The sequence below is a fragment of the Lichenostomus cassidix genome, chromosome Z (genome assembly GCF_008360975.1).
Source record: "Lichenostomus cassidix isolate B80296 chromosome Z, HeHo_3.0, whole genome shotgun sequence".
NCBI lineage: Eukaryota > Metazoa > Chordata > Aves > Passeriformes > Meliphagidae > Lichenostomus > Lichenostomus cassidix.
The window spans coordinates 48,995,778-49,018,453 of NC_139511.1; the positions used below are offsets into that span (position 1 = coordinate 48,995,778).

Consider the following 22,676-nt stretch of genomic DNA (forward strand, 5'->3'; position numbering starts at 1 on the left):
ATAAGATATTAGAAAAAAATGGCTAAGTTTTAAACTAGACTACCAGACAGATAAAAAAAAATATATTTAAAAAGTAATCAACTCTACCCCAGGGAATAAAGAAATCCCTCAATCTAATTGTCTATATTTAAAAATTAATAAATAAAAGGCAAGGACTATTTAAATCACTATTCTTGCCTTTCCTGAGTGTCACCTAAACCTCCAGCAGTAATTACGCCTTTCAAACACGAGGCTGTAATTAGGGATTACGACAAACAGTTACTGGAACAGACGAAGCCCAAGATGTGGTTTCTGTGAAGCGCTCTGGAGTTGCCTATTATAAACAATCAGCCCTGCTGGATTGGGGAAAGCACCCCACAGCTTTCTGTCTGAGCAGCACAAGGAACAAAGGCAATTGAAGAAACACTAGAAAATCCAGGGAAACGCCTGTGGAAACAAGTCAGTTTGATACAGTCCCCGTATGTGACTTTCAGCTCTGTCAAATCTGACACTGTTGTTTTTAAAAATATACATGCCAAGTTTAAAATTTCAAACCCATGGGCATTAACCTCAAATACTCCTAATGTTATAAAATGAAGTCAGCACGTTGCACAGTGATTAAACCCTTCATAATTTTAGACACCGCTCTTGCATGGTCAGAGCCATGGCTCCACCATCATCAGGATCTTCAGAGCCTGCTGGACTGGGAGAGATAAAGCCACCTCTGGTTTTTCAGGTACCAGTGGTGGGCTGGAAGGAAAACCCAATGGGCACATTCAGTAACAATGTGCTTCCTTAGGGAGGGCTACACAGTGCCTTCCAGACTAAGTGAGAGCCTAGCAAGCAACTGATCCGCAGCCCTGGGAAGGAGCAGACCAAGGCACCAGATGTTGTGCCCAGATGCTGGGCTTACCTGATGGAGTGCTTCTCTCCATGCACTGCTTCTGAAGGTCCAGGCTCCGCAACTCCTCTGTGCTGGCGTATTTCATGACAGAGTTGATGGAGGTGAGGGTGCTGATGAGCTGTGAATTGAGAGATCCAATCTGGGAGTGGGGCTCCCCAAAGGCTTCTGCTAGTTCACTGTAATTTTCAGCAAGTAGTGCCTGCTGCTCCTGCAGCAGCTTCTGCACACGTTCGATGTAGTGATCCAAGCCCGTCCTCAGCTCAGGTGGAGGCAGAGGGCTCTCCAGCTGACCACTGACTGGGTCGCACACGGACTCTCCCCCAACACCGATGCTCCTGGTGCCAGCTGGCACAACTGGCAATGGAGGGGGTCCGCAGGCAATGCTCCTCATTTTCAGACCAACCAGGTAATTCTCATAAACATTTATCTGTCCAATGCCACAGTCTTTGGTTTTTATTGCAGAAGGCTTTTCAAAGCCAGGTTGGCTAGAGAGCACGGTGCCCACTCCAACCGAACGCATCTTAGCAGAGGCAGGTATGTCCTTTACCCGGCCATCCCCTACTGCCACACTCCGCAACTCAACACCGTCCGTGCTGGTCTGCTTATCACAGCTGCTCAGAGTGGTGTTAGTCCCACAGTCTGCCAGGCAGGTCACCTCTGTGCTGGTGCACTGGCTCACCATCTCCAAAGCAGTGCTGGTTTGCTGGCTAGCTGTGGATGGCACGGCCATCACCATCGCCTCAGCCCTGGGTACAGCCTCGGTGGCTGTTTCACGGGACACATGTTCCTTGGGTGCACAAACCACCACATTCACCGAGCAGTCCCCACAGCCCACAGACCGCACCGCTCCAACCGCCCGTGCCATCTGGCAAGGGCTTGGCACCACTGCTGGCTCCTCTGTGTTGACCCCTGTCTCACAGATGCTTGTCTCTGTGCCCACTGACTTATCACGCAGCTCCATGGATCTCCCTGTACCCTGATCTTGCACCTCTGCCCTCTCCCTCACCAGCCATCGGCTCATCAGCAGCTCAGGGCCCGCAGCCGCGCTCCGCATGGCGGGTCTGCAGGAGGTGCCGATGCTGCTCATCTGCAGATGGTTTCCCACTGACGAATCAGCAACGTCCACGTGGTCTCCCACCATTTGGTCTCTTGTTTGTATGACAGCCTCCACCATCCTACTGACGACATGGGGCTGAGCCATCATGGCTTTATCTACCTTTTTTCTAGACCCAGCCGCCTGCAACTCCTGTTTTAATTTGGTCATTTCCCTGTCGTGGGTGGTTTCCTTTAACTGAACCTCTAGCCTGTAAATCTTCTCCTTAAGCGCTTCGATGGTCTGCTGCTGAAGCTCTATCTCTTTCTCAACCTCCGTAGACAATCCAAGCATTGCCTCTGTCACTCCAACTCCACACTCCCTCATTTCTTTCTCCGTCCCCACAGCTACTTCTTTGTGCTGCCTTGTGGATCTGTTGTATATAATGACATCATTCATGTTCTCATCAGCACCCACAGCAACAGATCTGGCTTCTTTTGTCAGGCTTTCTCTGTTCGCCCGAAGGTTTGCTGGACTTTCATAGTTGCTGTCTTGGATTTTTTTCTCCAGAGCTTGCATCTCAGCAGTCAGCTGCCTGAACTCCTCTATCCTCTGAGAGCTCTGCTCCACACTCTCCATCTCTTCCTCACAATCTATATACAGTTCCCCACCTCTTCTCACCTGAGACATGTGTTCCCACTGCTCTGCATTTCCTGCACTGTAGGATCGCTTTCTGAAACCATATGTGTCATTTTGAGTGGCTTTCCTGTGGTTTTTCAATTCAGCCATCATGTGTCTCTTCTCCTCCTGCAACACTGAAATTTTGACCTGCAGCACAGGAATAGTCTTGACTTGCTCCTCCAGCTCCTTGAGACGTTTAAGGGCAACTGCCATTTGCTCCCTGATGTGCTGCAGATGCACTGGGCTCACATTGGTGACTGGTGTGGATATTCCCGAGCTCATGGGGCTGTGACGAATGGAACTGCCCAGGGAGGAGCTGAAACATGCACCATAGTCGCCATTCCCCTGATACCCATTTTGCAGGTGCTGAGACATGTGACTGTACCCACTGGATCCCACAAAAGAGGGGAGGGAGCTTGTGGAGCCCATGCCTCCAAAGCTGGAAAGCCGTGGCCTGCGGACATCTCCAGGTGTGATCTGCATCATCTTCTCCTGCTCCAGTCGCCTCCGTGTTTCCATGAGGGTTTTTGTCACAAGGAGGTTGTGCCGAGGAGGCTGGGGGGAGGGAGGAGGAAGCTGTTTATTCTCTGGGACAGTTAAGTAGGTAGGAGATACTTCAAAGGAGACTGAGGGTTTTGCAGAGACAGACAAGGTTACTTGACTCCTTGCTGCCAAAGACTGCTTGTTCTCATCACTGTTCGATGAAGACAGAGACTCTGTGGAGGTCCAGCCACTGCACTGGCCACCAGAGCTCTTGGTACCCACTGAGGCTGGTACAGCTTTTCTCCTCCTTCGTATGTTTAGTTTCTTAATGGTATTCCCCTTTTGTATATCATCCACGTACTTCAGAAAATCTAAGTCTAGCTGGTAGCCATAAGGTGTTTCCACAAAATAGGGGTCTTTCCGTTCTTTTTCATCTTCTCCATTTATAGTAACTTCCTCTTTTTCTGGAAAAGAAGAAACCAAATCAGCAATCAGTAAACTATGCCCTCATACACAAGGGTAGAAAGGCGGGTGCTCACTGCACGCCAGAGGCAGAAAATGCTGCTGCAGCTCAGCGAACAGACCGACTTTCCGCTGACTGACCCTTAACTCTAAAGCCTCATTAACTTTTTAAAAGTTAATCAGTGGGTTTTCAAATGCTGAGAAGTGCATACCCACAAATAAATGTGAACACATGCATACACACAGATAGTGTCTGTTAATGAAGGGGCATAGCTGTCCTTGCCCAAATCTTTCCAGACTACCCATGGCTCAACAAGCTTTCACACATGCTGTGTTATCATGTAAAGACCACAGGATTACAACGTACCACACGAATCATCTGGAGACCAATATCTCTAGACAGTGCATTCAAGCAGGCAATGGGAACTCTGACCCTGCTCCTTATGCAACCGATGCCATTAGACTTTACACAGCTCTGCAGCTGTTTTATGGCCCTTGGAAGTGCTGCTGCAATAGCAGCAGCACCAGTTTGCTCTCACCTCAGCTCATATTACTTCCACCAGTGCCTCTGCCTCTTTCATTTCAAACTGCGTGAAGCCCCCACCTCCACGACAGGCAGGAAAGACCCCCTTCCAGCAGGTTCCCGATCCCCACTGCTCAGGAACAAGCGTCGTACAAGATGCGCACCCGCCTGCCCTCCAGGTGCAGGACTCGCCTGTTCCCGACGCAATCTAAATAAAACTTCAATACATCCGCTGGGTTTTCTTGGGCTGCGTATTTATATTCAGCGCTGCCATACAACTCGCTCCTCCTGGCCTTGGCAGGAGGAAAAACACAAATAAAGAAAAATAAAAATGGAAAAAAACCCTATTCCAAGTTACGTGCTAGAGGAATAATAAAAGCCGGCTTTCCGGTTACCTGACTTAGCCACATGTCTCTGCCCCCACACCGCAAATTTTCCAGCCACGTACGGCTGCCCCAGCTTCATGTGTCACACGCCGGAGCCCTGCCTCCCTCCGGCTTGCTCCTGCTTCACCCCATAAGGAAGAGCCGTCCGCCCCCGCGCTCCGCCCGCCGCGCTGCCCTCCGCGGGCTGCTACCGTGCCTGGCCGCGGAGTCTGCGCTGCCTTTCGCTTCCAAAAGGACAGCTCTGGGAGCCGCGTCTTCTTAAAGGAATATCAGCCCCAGGGGAGGAGGAGGTAGGGGGGGAGAGAGGGAAAAAAAAAAAAAGAAAAAAAAAGAAAAAAAGAAAAAAAGAAGAGAAACTCTCGACTTACTGCAACTACAGGAAGTGACTTAATGTTGTACTAAAAAGGTTTTCGGCGGGGGGGCGTGGGGGTGGTGGTGAAGCTCCTGTTTTTCCAGTCTCCTTGGCATACTTAAGGAAAGCTTTGCTTGCAGACAGTGTAACTGCTTTCATGGCGATCCGTCGTGCTTTTGGCTACCACAGGACATCCCGAGCAACAGATGGGAGGAGGAGGCTGCTCGGGAAGAACCTACCATCCCCGATTCGGGACAAGAACGGGATGGAGGTGCAAACACGGGCATGCACATGTCACAGCCAGTGGCACAGTGAGGCCGACCAGAGCACCTTAGTACCTCTGTTCTGCAATGTAGGCAGACGGTTCGACAGACACAAACAACCCCCCCAGACCACATGTTTCTGCTGAAAGACCAGAGTGTCAGTATGGTGTGGTATTTACTTACAGATACACCCAAAATAGCCATCTAAATACCACTGGAAGCAAAAATACATGCATACAGAGACACTTCAGACAAATAAGGACACACAGCTCAGTTTTGTCCAGCAGGACAGCCTCAGTGTCAGGCAGGGGAAAAATCTCCAGGACTCCCATTGCCAAGGAGAAAATGATAGCATATTCTCTGAATTACTCCTCTTCCTCTCTGAAGTCAGTACTCTGTTCCCAGATTCTCATGCTGGCTCCATTCCCTGCAGACAAACAACTCTCCTTTCCACACCCCACAGCTCCACACCCTAGGTTGGTCCCGCCTGCACCCTAGGTTTGTCCCCACTCTCTCCTTGTCCCTCATTCCCTGTACCCTTCTGGGTTCTCCTTGTCCCTCATTCCCTGTACGCTTCTGAGTTCTATCTGCCTTCTTCCCATTCTTTGGATTTCTCAACTGTTTTGTCTACTTAGATCCATTTGCTTGCACCACCAAAATCTCAAAATATACTGAAATATACTAAAATCTCCTTATGCTCTCACCCCTCATCTCAGGTTTGGTTTACCCACCCAATGTAAATTCAAGCTCCATCGGTTTTACCTGTTGTTCCATTTTTTCCAGTTCCTTTCCTTTGCTTGTCTTGGTCCTTATCGTCCTACCCAGCAACATCTCTGATTCTCCCATCACTACACCAGTGAAGTCAGACATTTTCTCTAAACCATCCTTGGGCACAATGCATAACTATTGGATGGGGGAGGGAAGAACAGACTCTTCCTCCTTGGAAGGCCTAGGACTTAAGAATTAAGGCATCTTTGGAAAAGTATTAATAAAACCTCTAAAGAGACATGCAAATCTCATGTTCAGTCATGGGAGTCAAACTGGGATCTCATACATATTTTTTTCTTCATGGAATTCTATTAACGGGAACCCATAAAAAATAAATAGTAATAAAGAAACAACCACACTGACACTGAACCTCTCACTAAGCTTCTCCACAACACGTGCAGACAGCTCAGTGTCTTCACAATGGATTCTCTCTGGTCCTCAGTGTAAGCTGGCAGCAGTGCCAGGACGCAGTTTGTATCTGGCACAGCACAAGCACAAGACAGTGCGTGGAGCTGACTGCCTACTGCTTCTCCGTAAAGCAACTCAGTGAGCATTCCACCAACGCAGCCCCAGTATTGTCAGTTGATCCCTGGAGACGCTTCTTGATACGTGAAGACAAATGAGGATCAGGCATGCAATCCACTACCACCAACACAGCACTGATGCAGCATGCAGGAGCTGTGCCAAGCCTTTGTGCATTTTATTGTCTCAGAGAAAGGGCCAAAATGGGTGTGCCTGTTAAACATGAAACAAAACAAAATGGATGGCTGTTTTGAAGCGATAAAAATGGGTTTTTTGGTTCCAAAAGGAAAAAAAATTCTAATAAAAATGAAATTAATAAACACCTGGTAAGGGTGCAGCCCTCCTTTTCAGCCCTTAAGTTGTGGATGAACTGTGGATATGCTTACTCTCTGGCTTTGGTGGGTAAGTACCATGTGCTACACCAGCAGGTACCCCACATTAACCTCAGAGAAAGCAGTGTCCCTTCATGCCCAGAGACCTCCAGTGAGCAAAAGATTACTGTGCCCACACAGAAGTACTGCAGCAAATACCACACTGTACAAACAGTCTTGTCAGGCTCCTTGTCTCATCCTTGAACAGTTCATCATGGACACTGTTGAAGTTAGAACTATGCCCTAACCTGTGTAGTAGATCAGGCAAATACTAGTCATGTGTAGATGCATGAACACATACACTTTTGTCTGTGCAAATGCTGTAGATGCTCTTGTTTTCACAGAAAAGGAAGGTTGGAAAAGACCTTTGTGATCATCAAGTCCAAATGCCATGAGACAAACACATCATGTTTTAAAGCCAGTAGCTGTGAAACAGAACCATCTATGAGGCACAGAGACCTTGATGTCATTTTTAATGTGTTTCTCCAGAAGTACACAAAGACTTCATTTCCCTCTCCCTGCTGCAGGATAACCATGGGCAGGACACAAGTAGCATTAAAAAAATGCACTCTTCAATTCTCACCTTCAGTACTGCTGGGACTGGCTCTGTCCAAACATTTCAGTCTTGCCAACTTCTCCTAAATTATATCCTATCCAATGCACTACACAAGAACATCAGTGTATTAAAGTATTGAGTCACTTCTAGCCAAGTCCACACTAATCATGGCAGCTTCCAATACCAGGAGTACTGGGAAAATAATAGAATATTTAACTTCTGGGCTACATGACTTCTCAGGAAGACAAAAGCAAGGGATATGTGGGCGCACATTGAATTTTGGTTCCACAAGGTAGAAAAAGCTATTGTTGAGCTGCCTTGGAGGGTCCAAGAGAAGCAACTGAAGATGTATTTCCGAAGCTACAAGACTAAGGTACCTTGAAAAATACAGACATCACATATAAAGCCTGCTCTCCCCATCTGGTTATGATTTTATCAAGGATCTGACTACTGCTAAAGAAGTATTTTTCACTGAAATACTGTTATTAATAACAGTGTCCTTCCAGAGTTATGGCACAAGACAATCCATAAAGAATGCTGGAAAGGAAAATTACAGAGGCAATAGTTGGCATAAATAGAATCAAATCAGTATTTTTATATGCTCAACTTCAGTTTGAAAGGTTATCTGGCCAGGAAAAGGGATTTAAAGAAATGTTTTGACTTTTTGATTCCTTACTGCAATAGAGATATTATTGGTGGGTTTTCTCCTTCTCCTCCCACCTCCAGTATTACTTTTGTTCTTTTCTCTTTGTGCTCTTTAGGCTATATAAATGTCTATCAGCCTCACCTTCTGAAAAGATCCAAAACTCATGAGGCCAAGCACTTAAAAAAACCCCAAAAACATAACTGAATATTTGACCATTTTTCTTTTATTCTCTGGTGCTGGGATTTGAATATGTTAAACAAAACAACCACAACAAAACCTCTTGGAAAATAGACTTTAGCTTTCCATACTAATTTGATCAGCTTTCTCTTAGCTAGCAATATACCGAAGATGCCACAAAACTACTTGCTCCCCCAACAGTTCAGTCTAGCTCTCCACTGTTTTCGAAAGTGCTGGTGGGGTAAAGTCCAAAAACTAAAGTCAACCTAGCAGATTTTTATTTTATTTTATTCCAAGAACCTAGAGAGGAAAACCTACAGAAACAGCAAGTAATTGCTGTACTTTTCCAGACACAGTAGGAACACGGAGTGTTTTATTTCTCCCTTTGCAGTTAAAGCACAGAGTGGCAGTGTGAAGGACACCATGGGTGTGGAGTGCACACTGCCCCAGCTGGCTGCTCATCTTCTGCAAGCAGGAAAGGCACCGCAGCACACCAGCCAAGCCACCAAGCTGCTCATGATCATACCCTGGTGCTGGGCTCACCCACCCTTCCTGCAGCGCGGGGCTGTGGTGCTAGCATGACCCAGTTCTGCTGGTACAAGAACCCTGCACAATTGCACAGCTGCCCAGAACGCTGCACTGTTCTGTGGATGTGGCTGATAACACTTTCCTCTCTTTTTCTGCCATGCAAAAACAACCAATAAATACTGCCTTGTAAGGAAGGTAATCTGTTTTGCTTGTACTTAGCTACAGTTATGCCCCAAGCAAATGGGATTTAACTCCTAATAAACCTGAGGCTGTTGGGTACAGTCCAAATCAGAACTTCCCAGCCAGAGAGGAATAACAGACCCTGCTACCAAACCCACACTTACAGGTACGGAGGATTCTCCGCACAGTTTACCAAAGAAATAAATCTTTAGTGTGAAATGTTTGCTGGAAATTTAATGTGAAAGACAAATGAGGAATAGAAAACTGGGAAAACATTTATATACGATTTTTAGATTACTTTTCAAAGTTTATGTGTCAATACCACAGAGCTGGGGAGCTGACTTTTAAATCTGACATCTGAATACTAAGTGCTCAGGGTAGGGGTTGTAATCAGAAAATGGGGGATAGCAACTTCCCTGATAATAACAGAGAAGGGCTGAAGCTACACCACTGTATAATAAACAGGGCTTATTTCATGATGTGGATGCTCCAGCTCAGACATTTGCAGTGCTAAGCTGCAGAGATGTGAATTAAGGACAGTACCTTAAGTCAATGAACATAAGCAGTATCGAAGTTGAAGAGAGATATTTCAGATGGCTGCTGTGTTTTGCTTGCGCTGTGAACACAAACACCAGGGCACTGGGCTGAGATGGCACATTTACCATGCAACATTGGTAAAAGAAGGAATTTAAAAAATCAATCTGCTCTTTTAATACCATGCTCTTTCTAGAAACAAGATGATTACAACAATAGAAGAGAAACTCAAAACAATCACAGCCACAATGCAAATAACATTAAAAGCATCATTAAATGGCTTTGTAAAAGGGGCATCTTCAGCTTCCTTGCAGGCCCCCCTTAGGTACTAAGAATGCTGCTGGAAGGTCACCCTGGAGGCTTCACTTCTCCAGACTAAACAACTCACACTTTCTCAGCCTGTCTTCATAGAAGAGATACACCAGCCCTCTGATCATCTTAATGACCCTCCTCTTAACTCACCACAGCAGATCCACATCCTTCTTATGCTGGGGGATCCAGGCTTGGACACAGTGCTCCAGTTGGGGGTCTTACAAGAGTGGAGAAAAGGGGAGAATCACCTGCCTTGACCTGTTGGTCACACTTCTGTGGATGCAGCCCAAGGTGCAGTTGTCTTTCTGGGCTGCAGATGCACATTGCTGGGTTATTTAGAACTTCTTTCCAAACAACATCCCCAAGTCCTTCTCCCCCAGGCTGCTCTCAATCCATCCTCTGCCCAGCCTGTGCTTGGGATTGCCCCAGTGCAGGACCTTACCCATGGCCTTGTTGAATTTGAGGCCACAGGCACACCTCTCAAGCCTGTCAGGCCTTCTGGTTGGCATGCCTGCCCTCCAGGGTGCTGACCACACCACTTGGCTTGGCAGCACTGGCAAACTTGCTGAGGGTGCTCCCACTGATCATGTCACCCATAAAGACATTAAAACAGCTCCAGTCCCAGCACTGACTCCTGAGAGGGAGGGTCACTGATGTTCATTTGTACATCGAGCTGTTGGCCGCAACTCTGAGTGCAAACAGCCAGCCTATTCTTTATATATCCATCTCATACATGTCTCTCTGGTTTAGAGACAAGGATGTTGTGCAAGACAGTGTCAAATACTTTGCACAAGTTCAGGTAGATGACATTGCTCGATCTTCCGTCATCCCACCATTCACTATAACCCCACCACAGAAGGCCCCCAGGATTTGTCAGGCATAGTTTGCCATTAGTGAAGCCATGTTGGCTGTCAGCAATCACCTCCTTATTTTTCAGGTACATCAGGAGGATCTCTTCCATGATCTTGCCTTGCACTGAAGTGAGACTGACTGGCATGTTGTCCTAGGTTACAATATAGATGTATTTAAGTATTCTATTACCACCAGCTGTGGATCATTAGCTGTTATCTCCTGCTAATGACCCACCCCTGATAACAGACAATGGGCCATCAGGGACCCACTGCATGACTCATGGACTTATCCCATTGTGGGATGTTCTGCCCAGGAGGGAGGAGCCAAGCATTCCCACGTGGATATAACCTGGCCTTGGAACTGCCCAAATCAGCCCTGTCTACTGGGTTCCCAGAGGACAAGAGCTACCACTGGACCTTCAGCTGGAGACCAGACCTTCACAGGTTTACTGCTTCAACGGAACTACTTAATTTGTACTGCTACCACCACCCTAACCGGGTGTCAGGTTGTATCTGACTTTGTCAGTGCTTTTCCTTGTATTATTTCACTTATTTTTAATTTTTCCTATTAATTTTAATCCTGACTTGTGATCTCCCACTGGTTTGTTTTCAAACCAATACACATGTAGATCCCTGGGTTTTGCATTATAATAAAAACAATGAGCCAGCTCTGGCTTTGCTACTGGTGATCATATGGATGCACTAGTGTGGATGTCCCACTGTCACCTCCTTCTCAGGGGTCAATTCCTCAACCACAGAACTATTTCTTAACCATGTAGAGGTTAGAAGAGACTCTAGCTTTTCTTCTTCTCTTTGTTACATGTTTGCCAGCTGTGATGGCATTTTGGTATCACATAGAGAAATGCTCAGAATGCTCACCAGCCAGCTGATCAAAGGAGTGTGTATAGAGTGAATCGCCTTTTTGGTATTAGAACGATGTCTTTCAAGGTCACGTTACCTATTTTTACACCATTAAAGGTTTTCTTTCACATGGTACAAAAAGACTTACCTACAGAATTTATATCTGAACATCATATAACCACAGCTAAAAGTTATTTCTGTGAGCTGAAAGCAAAAATCACCTTCTTAAACCACACCTCTTAACCCTCTCTAGTCTTTCTAACGTCTAAAACTTTTACTTCTGGAATCTCTGAACTGAAAACTTGTAGCTCAAACAGAAGTTCATTTAAACTAGAAAGTACATACTATAAGAAAGGTGTGCAAATTAATTAACCCTGAATAAAGAATTAATCTTTTCAATGAGAAATATGTTCCTGGGCAAGTAAAAAGCACAACCATCTTGAGAGTGACTGCAAAATGCCCCCCTATTAAAATTCACAAAATCTGCTTTATATTCTTGACAACTCACTTATTTGAGGCTGATAATAAATCTCCTTTTCAACATACTGGGAATAGCTCGGTATGTGGCAGTTTTTTGCTGGAACATCTTGTGTGTGCACTACCTCAAGGCCCTTAATTACAAAAACTAAGAGGTTAGGCTATTTTGCCTCCATCCTAGTTTCTGACTCACAGGTCCCAAGGGAAGTCATACTACAAGTGGCAGGAAGCTGGGCATGGGTGGGAAGGGATATAGTCATTAGCTTACTTTGCTAAGTGCCCCACCAGCAGCAAGGAAGAGCAGAGCTTAAACCGTGGTTTCAGCAGCACTGCCACCTCTGGATAGGAACAACTGAAAAGAGTAGCCACGTTGGCAAATTGCTGTCACAAGTCCACCTGTAGGTGTCCTGTGGCTGTGAGCATGACCAGCAGGTCCACTATCAGACAAGTCAGGAACAGGCTTAGTTGCATTTCACTGATGTGCTTCCCAATCATCCTCCACCAATGCCCCATTAATGCCCACGTCAGGCAGTGTAACTCAGAAGCAGCTTGTCTTACATTGAAAGCAAACCACTGAATTGGTGAGAGGGACCCAGTTGTCTCAGACACAGAAAATGCTCTCCCCTGAAAGAAGTACATTTCCTCACAGTGAACTTAGCCTCCTGCTCTCTCACCACTGGGAAGAGCAGTGAGGAGTCAACAGTCATCCTGTACTCTTGAAATGGGGGGCATCTCTGTCCTGTTTACTTATGCTGGAAAACTAGATGCCAACAGAGCAAGTCGAAATCAGTATTAATTTATTCTTTCCACACACTTGATTCCATGTGCATTTTTTTCATCCTGCTGTTATTTGTTTACTTGAAAACTGTCCTTCGTCATTCCCTGAAGTATTTATTTCATTCACACTCTATTGTGTGCATGCTTGTTGGCTCCAAGCATGTTTGTGAAAAATGAAGAGCATTCAATGTAAAGATACTCTCCAAATCAGATTAGTTCAGGTCTGGCAAAATAATGTAAGTTTTTTAATAATGTAAGGCAAACAGTAAATACTAAATTCAAGTTCCACACAGGGAAGAAGACATGCAAAGTGATCTACTGAATTCAGTGGGAGAGCAGTTCAGTTCATCAGACCACGATGGCCCTCTCCTTTATGAAAACGCAACCCAACAGATCTGAGCTTCAGACCATCGTAGTGCTCCCTTCTGTAAATACATCCCAATAGATGTGGGCTAACTATGTCAGCCAGTGATGCTGATGAACACAACATTGACTCCTAGTGTTGATGAAGCACCTTGCTGTCCTCTGAAGCACACAAGAAACCCCACAGCTCCCCCACCTCCCTTGCCAACCCTTGAAAATGTGGCATACCTGCCCCATTGCTTCCAACAGTACATCGTTACCTGTTGCTTTACACTACTTCATCATCACAATACAAGTGACAAAAGAACAAATAGTTACAAAGTTCAGGGCTTGAATCCACATAGTAGGATGGGTTTTACAAAACTAGTGTAGAGTGCTGGTAAAGCAAAAGAGGAGAAACCCCCCAAATTCTTCCCTTCCTTCCTTCCTTATCCAAATCACCTCCCCAGAGGAGTCATGGATGCAAGCTGGGTGTTTGCCTGAAAACATCTTTTAACACAAAGGTACATCAGTGTTACTTGCTGAAGCACAAGCAAAGAAGGCTGTATTTGCTCTCCATCCAAGAACAACTGAATCACAAACCCAAAATATTTAGATTTATAATGTCATTACCCTTCTGTGCTTACAAATCTCTGAAGAGGTGAGAAGTGGGGAACAGATACATAGGGCTATTGTAACAGGAATAACCATCAGGAAAGAACCTGGACTCCTGGGATATAAACCTGCTGTGGAGTATTAAAACTGATTTACAGTTTCAGTTTGGTCTTACAGCTGTGCACAGAGTGGAAAAAATGGAAGAATTGTCTTCTGCAAGAATGGTTCAACAAATATTTGTTTTTATGAGTCCTGGAAGGACATTATTTTGTCACATGCTTCATACTCTATAAGAGTATGGTTAATGCTGCATAATCAGTATGATGTTTCAAATACTGGGAATTGTTCCCTCCTCCCCTTTTTTATATTAATCTAGTTCTGATTCCTTCTATGAGATGTGTATTGCTTTCCAAACTTCAAAAGCCTAAGCCATTTACATTTGCCAAAAAATTGGAAGCTTTTCCTCTGCATTTAAAATAGTTCAGAACAACAAACTGATTTTCTCAAAAAAGTTAAAAAAGTGATCACCAGATAAAATATGGAAAAGGTCCTTATTATAATTAATTCTTTATGTATATTCTAAATAACTAAAACCAGTGGCTTACAATTGAGTCTATGAAAAATATTCAAAATTAGTAACTTTGATGGCAACAGCTACCTTTCTGCTTTTGAAATGATGCCTTTCTGCAAATAGGTGCAGAGCCCCCCTCCCTTCACTGGAGCTTTCACAACACCAGTCTTCCATGAGAAAGCCTGGGCTTGTTGAAGTAAACAAACTGCTCTGTATATAAAGACAAAAATAAAGAGGCTACTAGAGGTGCCTGAAACCCCAAGTGCAAACTCCCTTCAGATGGCACCACTTGTGAGACAACCCAACTAACCCAGCACTGTTAAAATGTTAAAAATATGAAGAAAAACCTCTACCCATCACAACTTAATATCCTATCAGAATGTCAAGCGCTGGTTTTAGCAGAGCCAGCCTCTTAGCCAAGCCTACTCGAGGGTCTCACTCACCGATCCACCGAGAAGCAAACCCTGGATGTTGCCGCGTTCAGTTTTTCAGCAAATTAAGTCTGAAGCACACTTTCCTTTGCCTTAAAGGGACTGCATATTCCTGACACATCAGCAGGCAGGGAGCCCAGTGGTTGCTACAGAGCATTTATTTATACTCATTTGGAATTTCCTGAGACAGTCCCAGCCCGGCAGCCAGCCCAGCACAGCGCCAGTGGTTTCCTTCACAGCACTTCACATGCTGTGCAATGCCTCTGGCTCCCCAAGGGTTAAAATACACGAAATGGGCTGCAGGACAAAAGGAACCTTACCAAATGAAACACTAAAAAGACGTTGAGTTTTTGTTTTTGCTTTTGCTGAGGAAGACGGATTTAATTCCCAAAAGGGAATTATAAGTTCAGGTCACTTATTTTCCAGCTTGTGTTCTCCCTTCCTCCCGAAGCCCTTCACCCCCACTTCTCTTATTTCTCACTCCCACATGTGGACTGAGAGCACAGAAAGGTTCATTGATATAATTTGGGCAGAACAATTACCCCTGTTGTAACCACCACTGCTTGCAATTTTGTCTGTGTTACATTCAGGCTTGTTTTATTTATGCTTCTCAAATACAGGTTATAATTTGAGGGATAAAAATAAAAACTTTTAGTATATGTTTTCTTTTTCTTCTGAAACACAGCCAAAGTATACAACATGTCTTTCATGCTAGTAAAAGCACCTTAAAAACAATGCACAAACATATCTGATTTTTCCAGATTCAGTTTTCTTGTTTCCACATAACACCAAGTATTAACTCAAGCAAGGATAACTGGGATTCCAGGTGCAAGAGGACTCACTTCTCAACATCATAAAAAGAACCTCAAGGCCCTCAGCTCCATCTCTCTTCACCTCTGCTTAAAACAGTTGCTGTTACAAGGTGACATGCATTTAACAAGGATAAAGATCCTAAGACTTCACAGGACTAAAGGAAAATAACTTCATTTCCATGTTTTCCATGCAGATTTCCAAGAAAAGTTTAAAAAGAAAAGAAAAAAAGGAATGTGAATTCTCAAAACAAGTTACAAGATCACTGCAGATTGGAAGAGCTGTGCTTCAAACAGAAGTGGGATCTTGTGCTGAAATGACAGGAGCAAGATTCAAGTAGTCCACACTGCCTTCAGCTAAAATTGCACAGACTTCCAATAAAAGTGTTTCCTGAATGTCTAATGGTTTCAGAGGCATTTAGTATGAAAGGAAGTAATATACAATACTTCCAGGCATCAGCTTTTGGACTCTAAAGTCAGTCCTGCCCTCTAGGTAATTTTAGATTTATGTATCTAATATAGAACATGAGATCACAAAAAAAGTCTGAAGAAGCCAACTTATTTCATCTATAGACCACAAAGGTATTGAATTTTAAATAAACTTGGTTTGGTCTGTGCTCTAACTTCCCCATGCATGAAGAAAACCAGCTTTCCATAAAATATTATTTGGGAACAGTTTCTAACCATGGTTTGAAGTTTCTGCTAGAAGACAGAAAAACTCTAGAGCAGCTGACACTCATGTCAGGGAAAAAGCAAAAATTCAGCCCTTGAAACAGTGCCTAGAGTTTCACCACTTTGTGCTCGCTGCTCTTCAAACCCCGTCTTTCAACGAGCCAGGTGAAAATAAGCAGTGCATAGCAGCACTGGGTGTTAGTGGTGGGCATCTGTAGCTCCATCAGCAGGTTCTTCATACCAGGCAGGGGAGATCATTAAAATACCCATCTAGTTTTCTGTTCTGAAAAGAAATGTGACACTTGGAATAGCAAAGTGAAGAGAATGGTCAGAACATTCTTCTCAAGAGTTAGGATTCTTCTCAGAGAGAAAAAAAAATATCTTTATGGTTTTGTTTTTCTAAAAAAAGCACGATATCCTGTTTAGAGAAGAACAGATTTTAGCAGATGTCTCCACATGCTCCATCTGTTTATCATTACTCCGTGGTTTTGAGGGCTTGACATTTGAACAGGCACTTCATCAAGTCATGCACCTTGAGAGGACTGTCCTCAAAGCTCTGTTAACTCAGCAGGCTGAAAAAGACTTGCCACAAGTGCATGTAATAACGCATAACGTGTATCAGCACTTCAGCCCTTGTACAATTCAAATATGGAGGCACATATGTGGTGTAGCACCAGTAAAACCTAAAGGCAAAGAGCATATATGTGTTTATTTTCTTGGCGTTTGAGTCCACTAAAGAGGCAAATAAACTCATTCAGCTACTGTTTGCAGTAGAAACAAAACTGAGGTCAGAGCACAGCTCCCCAGTGACCAAAAAAACTGACTTGGTCTGAAGCAAAGTGAATGTAAGGTTTGGTGTATGGGCAGCCATCCAGCTGATAAATTCTTATCTAAAAAGCAGGTTATTTCACACCCCTTTTGAAAACAAAAGGCAGAGAGGGCACAATAGATCTGTGAAAGGCAATGGATGAAACACAGCTCTTTAAAACACATGCCTCCAACAGACCATTTCCTCAGCAATGGAGTGACTCTGTTTGGAAAGAATGAAATAATCTGCCTGATTACAGTGACAGTGATCCAGTCCAGGGGAGCATAGACCTCAGCCATACCCACCACCATCAGGTTTATGTTCCTATCCCCAAAAATTGCCGCTGTATTTTGATGAAGGTTGGATATGGGGTTCTTCCAAATTTTTATTTGTGAGACAGCGGGCATGTGCTATTTTGGGTATTTTCGCAATTTCGCAGAATTTGGCAGCTAGTTGCCACAGAATGATTTAAAACCTGGTAGCCTTTGAGGTCAGACATGAAACTGACCTGGCCCAGCCATCTCCTCTCTAGCAGATGCCTCTGGAAGGGCATATGAAAAAAGCAAACATACAGCAACATTTCTCCTCTTGGCATACAGAAACCTGCAACCCAGACACTTCCCAAGCTGAGATAGTCCAGGATGAGTTTTAAGTCACAGTATCAAATGTATGTTTTCAGGTGCAACCGATAAATGCACCCCGTGCTATTGTCAAGTGTCCATATAGTTTAGCTTCACACGGAATGAATTTCAACTACTCAGTACTTCCCCAGGCACATAAGGATCCCTGCTGTTCTCCCAGTGTGACTGCTTGGGAAAGCTTATGGTAAGAAGCTTTGTTTGTACAGCAAGTAGACAGTTCAAGCCTTCAAATCTCGTGAAATGTATTTTTCTTAGAACCACAGAATCAGAAATTTTTAGGGTAGAAAAGAACTTTCAGATCATCAGCTGTTAACTCAGCACTGCCAAGTTCACCACTAGAACGTGTCCCTTCCCAAGCACTGCATCTACGTGTCTTTTATGCACTTCCAGGGATGGTGCTTCCACCACTTCCCTGAGAAGCCTTTCCCTGGATTGGCAACCCTTTTGGTGAAAAAAATTTTTCCTAACATCCAACCTAATCGTTCCCTAGCACAACTTGAGGCTTTTTTCTCTCATCCTGCCGCTTGTTGCCTGGGAGAAGAGACTGACCCCCACCTGGCTACACCCTCCTTTCAGGCAGTTGTAGAGAGTGAAAAGGTCGCCCTGAGCCTCCTTTTCTCCAGGCTAAACAACCCCAGCTCCCTCAGCTGCTCTTCATAGGCCTTGCATTCCAGATCCTTCCCCAGTTCCACTGGCCTTCTCTGGACTCACTCCAGCACTTCCATGTCCTTCTTGTAGTGAGTGCCCCAGAACTGAACACAGAATTTGAGACGAGGTTTCACCAGTGCTGAGTACAGGGGGACAATCCCTGCCCTGGTCCTGCTGGCCACACAGTTGCTGATCCAGGCCAGGATGCCACTGGCCTTCTTGGCCACCTGGGCCCAGCCTGGCTCATGTTCAGCTGCTGTCAGCAGCACCCCCAGGTCCTTTTCCTGTGGGCAGCTTTCCAGCCACTCTGCCCCAGCCTGTGGCACTGCCTGGGGTTGTTATGACCCAAGGGCAGGACCTGGGCCTTGTTGAACCCCACACCTTTGGCCTTGGCCCATCAATCCAGCCTGTCCAGATCTCTCTGCAGAGCCTTCCTGCCCTCCATAAGATCAACACTCCTGGTGGCATTAGAGTTGTCTTTAAACTGCATGAGGGTGTCCTCAATACACGCTCATCCAGATCATCCATAAAGTTTTTAAACAGAACTGGCCCCAGTACTGAGCCCTGGGGAACACCACAGGTGACCAGCCACCAGCTAGATCTAACTCAATCCACCACCACTCTCTGGCCTGGCCATACAGATGGTTTTGTACACAGTGAACAGTGGGTAAAGCCATTGAGCCGTGAGCAGCCAATCTCTCCAGGAGAATACTGTGGGAAATAGTGTCAAAAGCCTTACTTAGCCCAGGCAGAAACATAAACAACCTTCCCTCATCCACTAAGCAGGTCACCTCATCATAAAAGGAGATCAGGTCAGTTAACCAGGACCAGCCTAATGGGATCAATGCATGGCCAAGACTACACATCCTATTAATGTGCCATATAACTGATAAACTGATAAACAGTGCATGCAGTACATCCCACAGCAGCAGGATTGGAGAAGGACAGAAAAGCTGGATTGGATGAGGAGATGCTGTACTCAGTTTAACAAAGAGATGTCTCTCCTGCTGCTGTGGTGGTGTCTTGTTCTATTGGTTCAACCACTTATGTGTTTGTAGAGTTGTAGCCTTACAACTTTTCTCTGCAAAAGGACAAATAAGTAATTTTCTCAGAATTGTCAACAGTGCATTTTCCACAGCACTGAAAATGGGTTGTGAGGAGGCAGAGGCAGAGGAGGGTTGGGTATCAGTCTGCATTCTTCATGGACTACAGACATGGAGAAGTCCCTGTACATCCCTGGGGAGAGCTGGGGTGAAAGAAAGCACCGGAGAAAGGTACTGAGAGGAGGATCAGGGGAAAAAAAGGGAAGGACAAGCATCCTGGATGGCAGACACACTGTCTGAGAGAGAGGAAGGGAACAGGACTGTAACTAATAATGGCAAGGGAGAGTGGTGAAAGTCTAAAGGGCGATGCAGTGGATGCACAGCCATGTAAGCACACTCCAATCCTCACAATCTTAAAAGCTATAAAACAGCCATCTGTCTCCATGTATGAGAAACAGAGAACAGCAGAAGAAAAGAGCGATTCTGGACAGGAATACCTTTTCTTAACCTTATAACTTAAGATATGGAAAAAGAAATGTAAAATTTAAGAATCACAGTTCTGCTGGAGGGAGGGGGGAGAAATGACTTAGCCATGGACTTACTGAACTAAAAAACCCTGGTGATCTTTGTAAGCCCTTGAAACCTGACCGCCCTGATCTTGTCTTTATACTTGTAAAATATGAAAATATTAGTCCACTTTTTTCAACCAATGGCCATATGCTTTACTGTATTTTCTTGCACTGCTTTTTTTTTTTTTTGGAAAGTTGCCCACTTTACTGCTTTACCAGGCAGTGTACATGAAGTGTTAAAAATTGACCTATTTGCTAGTATTAGACCTGAAATTCCAGTAACAGCAGCAGAGTTGCACAAGCGTTTCCTTTCTATTATTTGATCTTCTGCAAACCATATGACAGTGCTCCAGGCAGAGGGGTTGGTTGTGTGAAGCAGGGATAGGGAAGGGGCTGGAAGTACATCAACAACATGCCCCTCAGCAGTAAGAGACTACTCCAGACAAGGGATGTCTGGTTTACATAGGGAGTACAGTCTGTTCCCAATTATCAGGTAATTTGATCCTCACCCTAATCTGACCAAACTGTCAAACCCAGATATTAAAAAGCTCACACCCCCCCCCCCTTCAAACAAATACTGAAGGGCAACATAAAAATTTCAGAGACAGGTCCTGTGTGTTGAAGGAAAGCAATGTATCATTATAAAGAAAAAAAAACCCATACAGGAATATAAAAAGACAATTGCATGAAACATTAATTACAGTGCAAAATAATTAGGGAGGAGAAACTGGGCAAAATAAAGGGATGGACTTTGAGAAGGGGTAAGGGTCACATTACCTGCTTCTACAGGTAAGAAGGCTTTGCAAAAGGTGGGGAAGGAAGGACAGAAAGCATGAAAGAATATGACTGGATTGCACACTCACCTGCCTTTCCAAGTGCATTTAGTTTTCTCAAAGTCTGTGTGAAGAGTAAGATGAAGAAAATTCTCAAGAGCCTGAGACTATGCTCTAAAGAGTTTTAGAGAGATAGGGAGGAGGAGAGCTCTTTTTGACCTGGTTGATCTGCTGATTTCCCCCAGACACCCCAACCTTTATCCCATGAGAGAGGTCAACCACTGCTTTCTGCAAATGTGATGAGTGTAATTTCTGGATGAAATCAGAGGAGGGCACAGCAGAAAAAATGGGGAGGATGGACACAAGTATGCTTCTGTCCCAAAGCTCAGAGCTGGTTACAGTGAGACATCCTGGCAGGAATCTGTACTCTGCTACCAAGGGGAGTCATGTTACCAGAGGAAGGAAATGGAGATACAGCAGCAATGCCAACGTGGGAAGTCCAAGTGCTCCCTCAGCCCCTAAAAGTGTTGTGAAAACATGATACAGGAAGGGCTGCCCTTCTGTCATCTCTAATCCAAAGCCTTACAAATGGCTTGAAAGAGGGGGAGGAGAGAGGTGGCCACTACAAGAAGCTTCCCAAGGACTTCTGTGCCAGCAGTAACCCTGCTATAAGGAACGTATCTAAATGCAGGCACTCAAGTGTTTACAAACAAAAACAACTAACTGTCATCAGGCTATTTCCATCCAAGCCATTTTCCTGAGGGACTATACACTTTTAAAGGGAACAAAATATCTTCCCTTCCCACAGGGAGGAGATTCATATGCATTATTCATAAACTTCTGCTTTCTGTGGAAGAATCTGGGAAGCAATACTGTAGAATAGTTTAGGGGAAGATTTACTGAGGTGTGTATCTTAAAAGTGGGGAAAGGCAGAAAATGAAGGGAGTGTAATTTTTGAAGTCTGGAAAAAGTTTATTCTGGGTGTTTTTCCTGTGACATATGCCTGCCCTGCTACTGGTGCTTGCTCCTCACCCTCACCCCAACTGCCACCAGACAGTGCAAAGCAGTGACTTCCATCACCAAAACTTAGGAGTTTTACCACTGTTGATCTCCAGTTCAGTTAAGGCTACACAGTACCGTAAACAGCAAAACATGCCTGATGAGTCCTTATAAAACTACCGGCTTTAAAATACAAGATGAACACCCTTAGCTGCTTCTCAGGGTGTAAAGGGCATGTGTTTCCACAGGGAGCAGCAGCAGGCCACATGAGAATGTCCAGGTGCTGCCTACACAAATGCATTGCAACAGCTCAGAGAAGGAAAGCCTGCATTACTCCATGAGCAAGCTTTCCTCAGAGAGAAAAAGCACAGTCCTCTGCCATAGGTGAGATGTAAGAATCTTCAGGGCAGCAGCAGGAGATAATCCAGAACAAGACACAATTGTGGTTATCTTTGAACAAAAGACAGATCTATTAAATCTGTTCCTTTTCTCAAGGCGCTTTGCTTTCCTGCAGAGCATTAGCATCATATAATGGCTTTGTATCTTGGGCCATCTCTTTTCCACCACATGCAATTACCATGTGGTGGATTTCCATCTAAGGATTGGGCTATCCAGAGCAGATTGCTATGTCCTCATGCTCCCAGTGACACAGTATTTACCGTATCCTTTCTAAATTCTTCCTGGCCATTACCTTTCCACCAGAATCCAAAATCAGACCTGTAAGGCATTCTTTGAGCAACAAGTCCTGAGTAAAAGAAGAGGCATGGTCCCTTGGTCCTCTGCAGTCTGATAAAGGCCTCTAGGATGGGCAAATGTAAGTAAGTGCATTTTTAAGCTTTCTGCTGCAGTGGCAAATGCACCCTTGGATTACAGGCATCAACTAGCAGTTTCTGAAACAATTATTAATTCAAGTAAAAAGCTGGTGTTCGCTGTGAGATCCCGTGCTTCAGCACCAGCCATCTGTCCTTAAGGCAGATCTGGCATCAGTGAATGCACTAGAGCATACTGATGACAATTTTGATATGACTTGTGATAGAGATTATGTGAAATCACTCACCCTTCTCCTCACAGATTCCAGGGTCCCACCCTAGCTTGTTTTTAAATACTGGGCACCACCAGAGTGACTCAC

The 22,676-nt window shown here is 44.8% G+C and overlaps 1 protein-coding gene across 5 annotated transcripts in view; it reads right to left on the reverse strand.

The window, feature by feature from the left end:
• Nucleotides 1-22,676, reverse strand: part of KANK1 (KN motif and ankyrin repeat domains 1) — a 129,983-nt gene that overhangs the window by 23,640 nt on the left and 83,667 nt on the right. For 3 of the 5 annotated variants that reach the window (XM_085043283.1, XM_085043286.1, XM_085043284.1), the window contains one exon: nucleotides 893-3,544. In XM_085043283.1, the coding sequence (XP_084899409.1) occupies nucleotides 893-3,544 (2,652 nt within the window). Of the gene's footprint in view, nucleotides 1-892; nucleotides 3,545-4,460; nucleotides 4,682-22,676 lie in introns of those variants that run through there. The other 2 variants (XM_085043287.1, XM_085043282.1) reach the window with 2 other exon arrangements.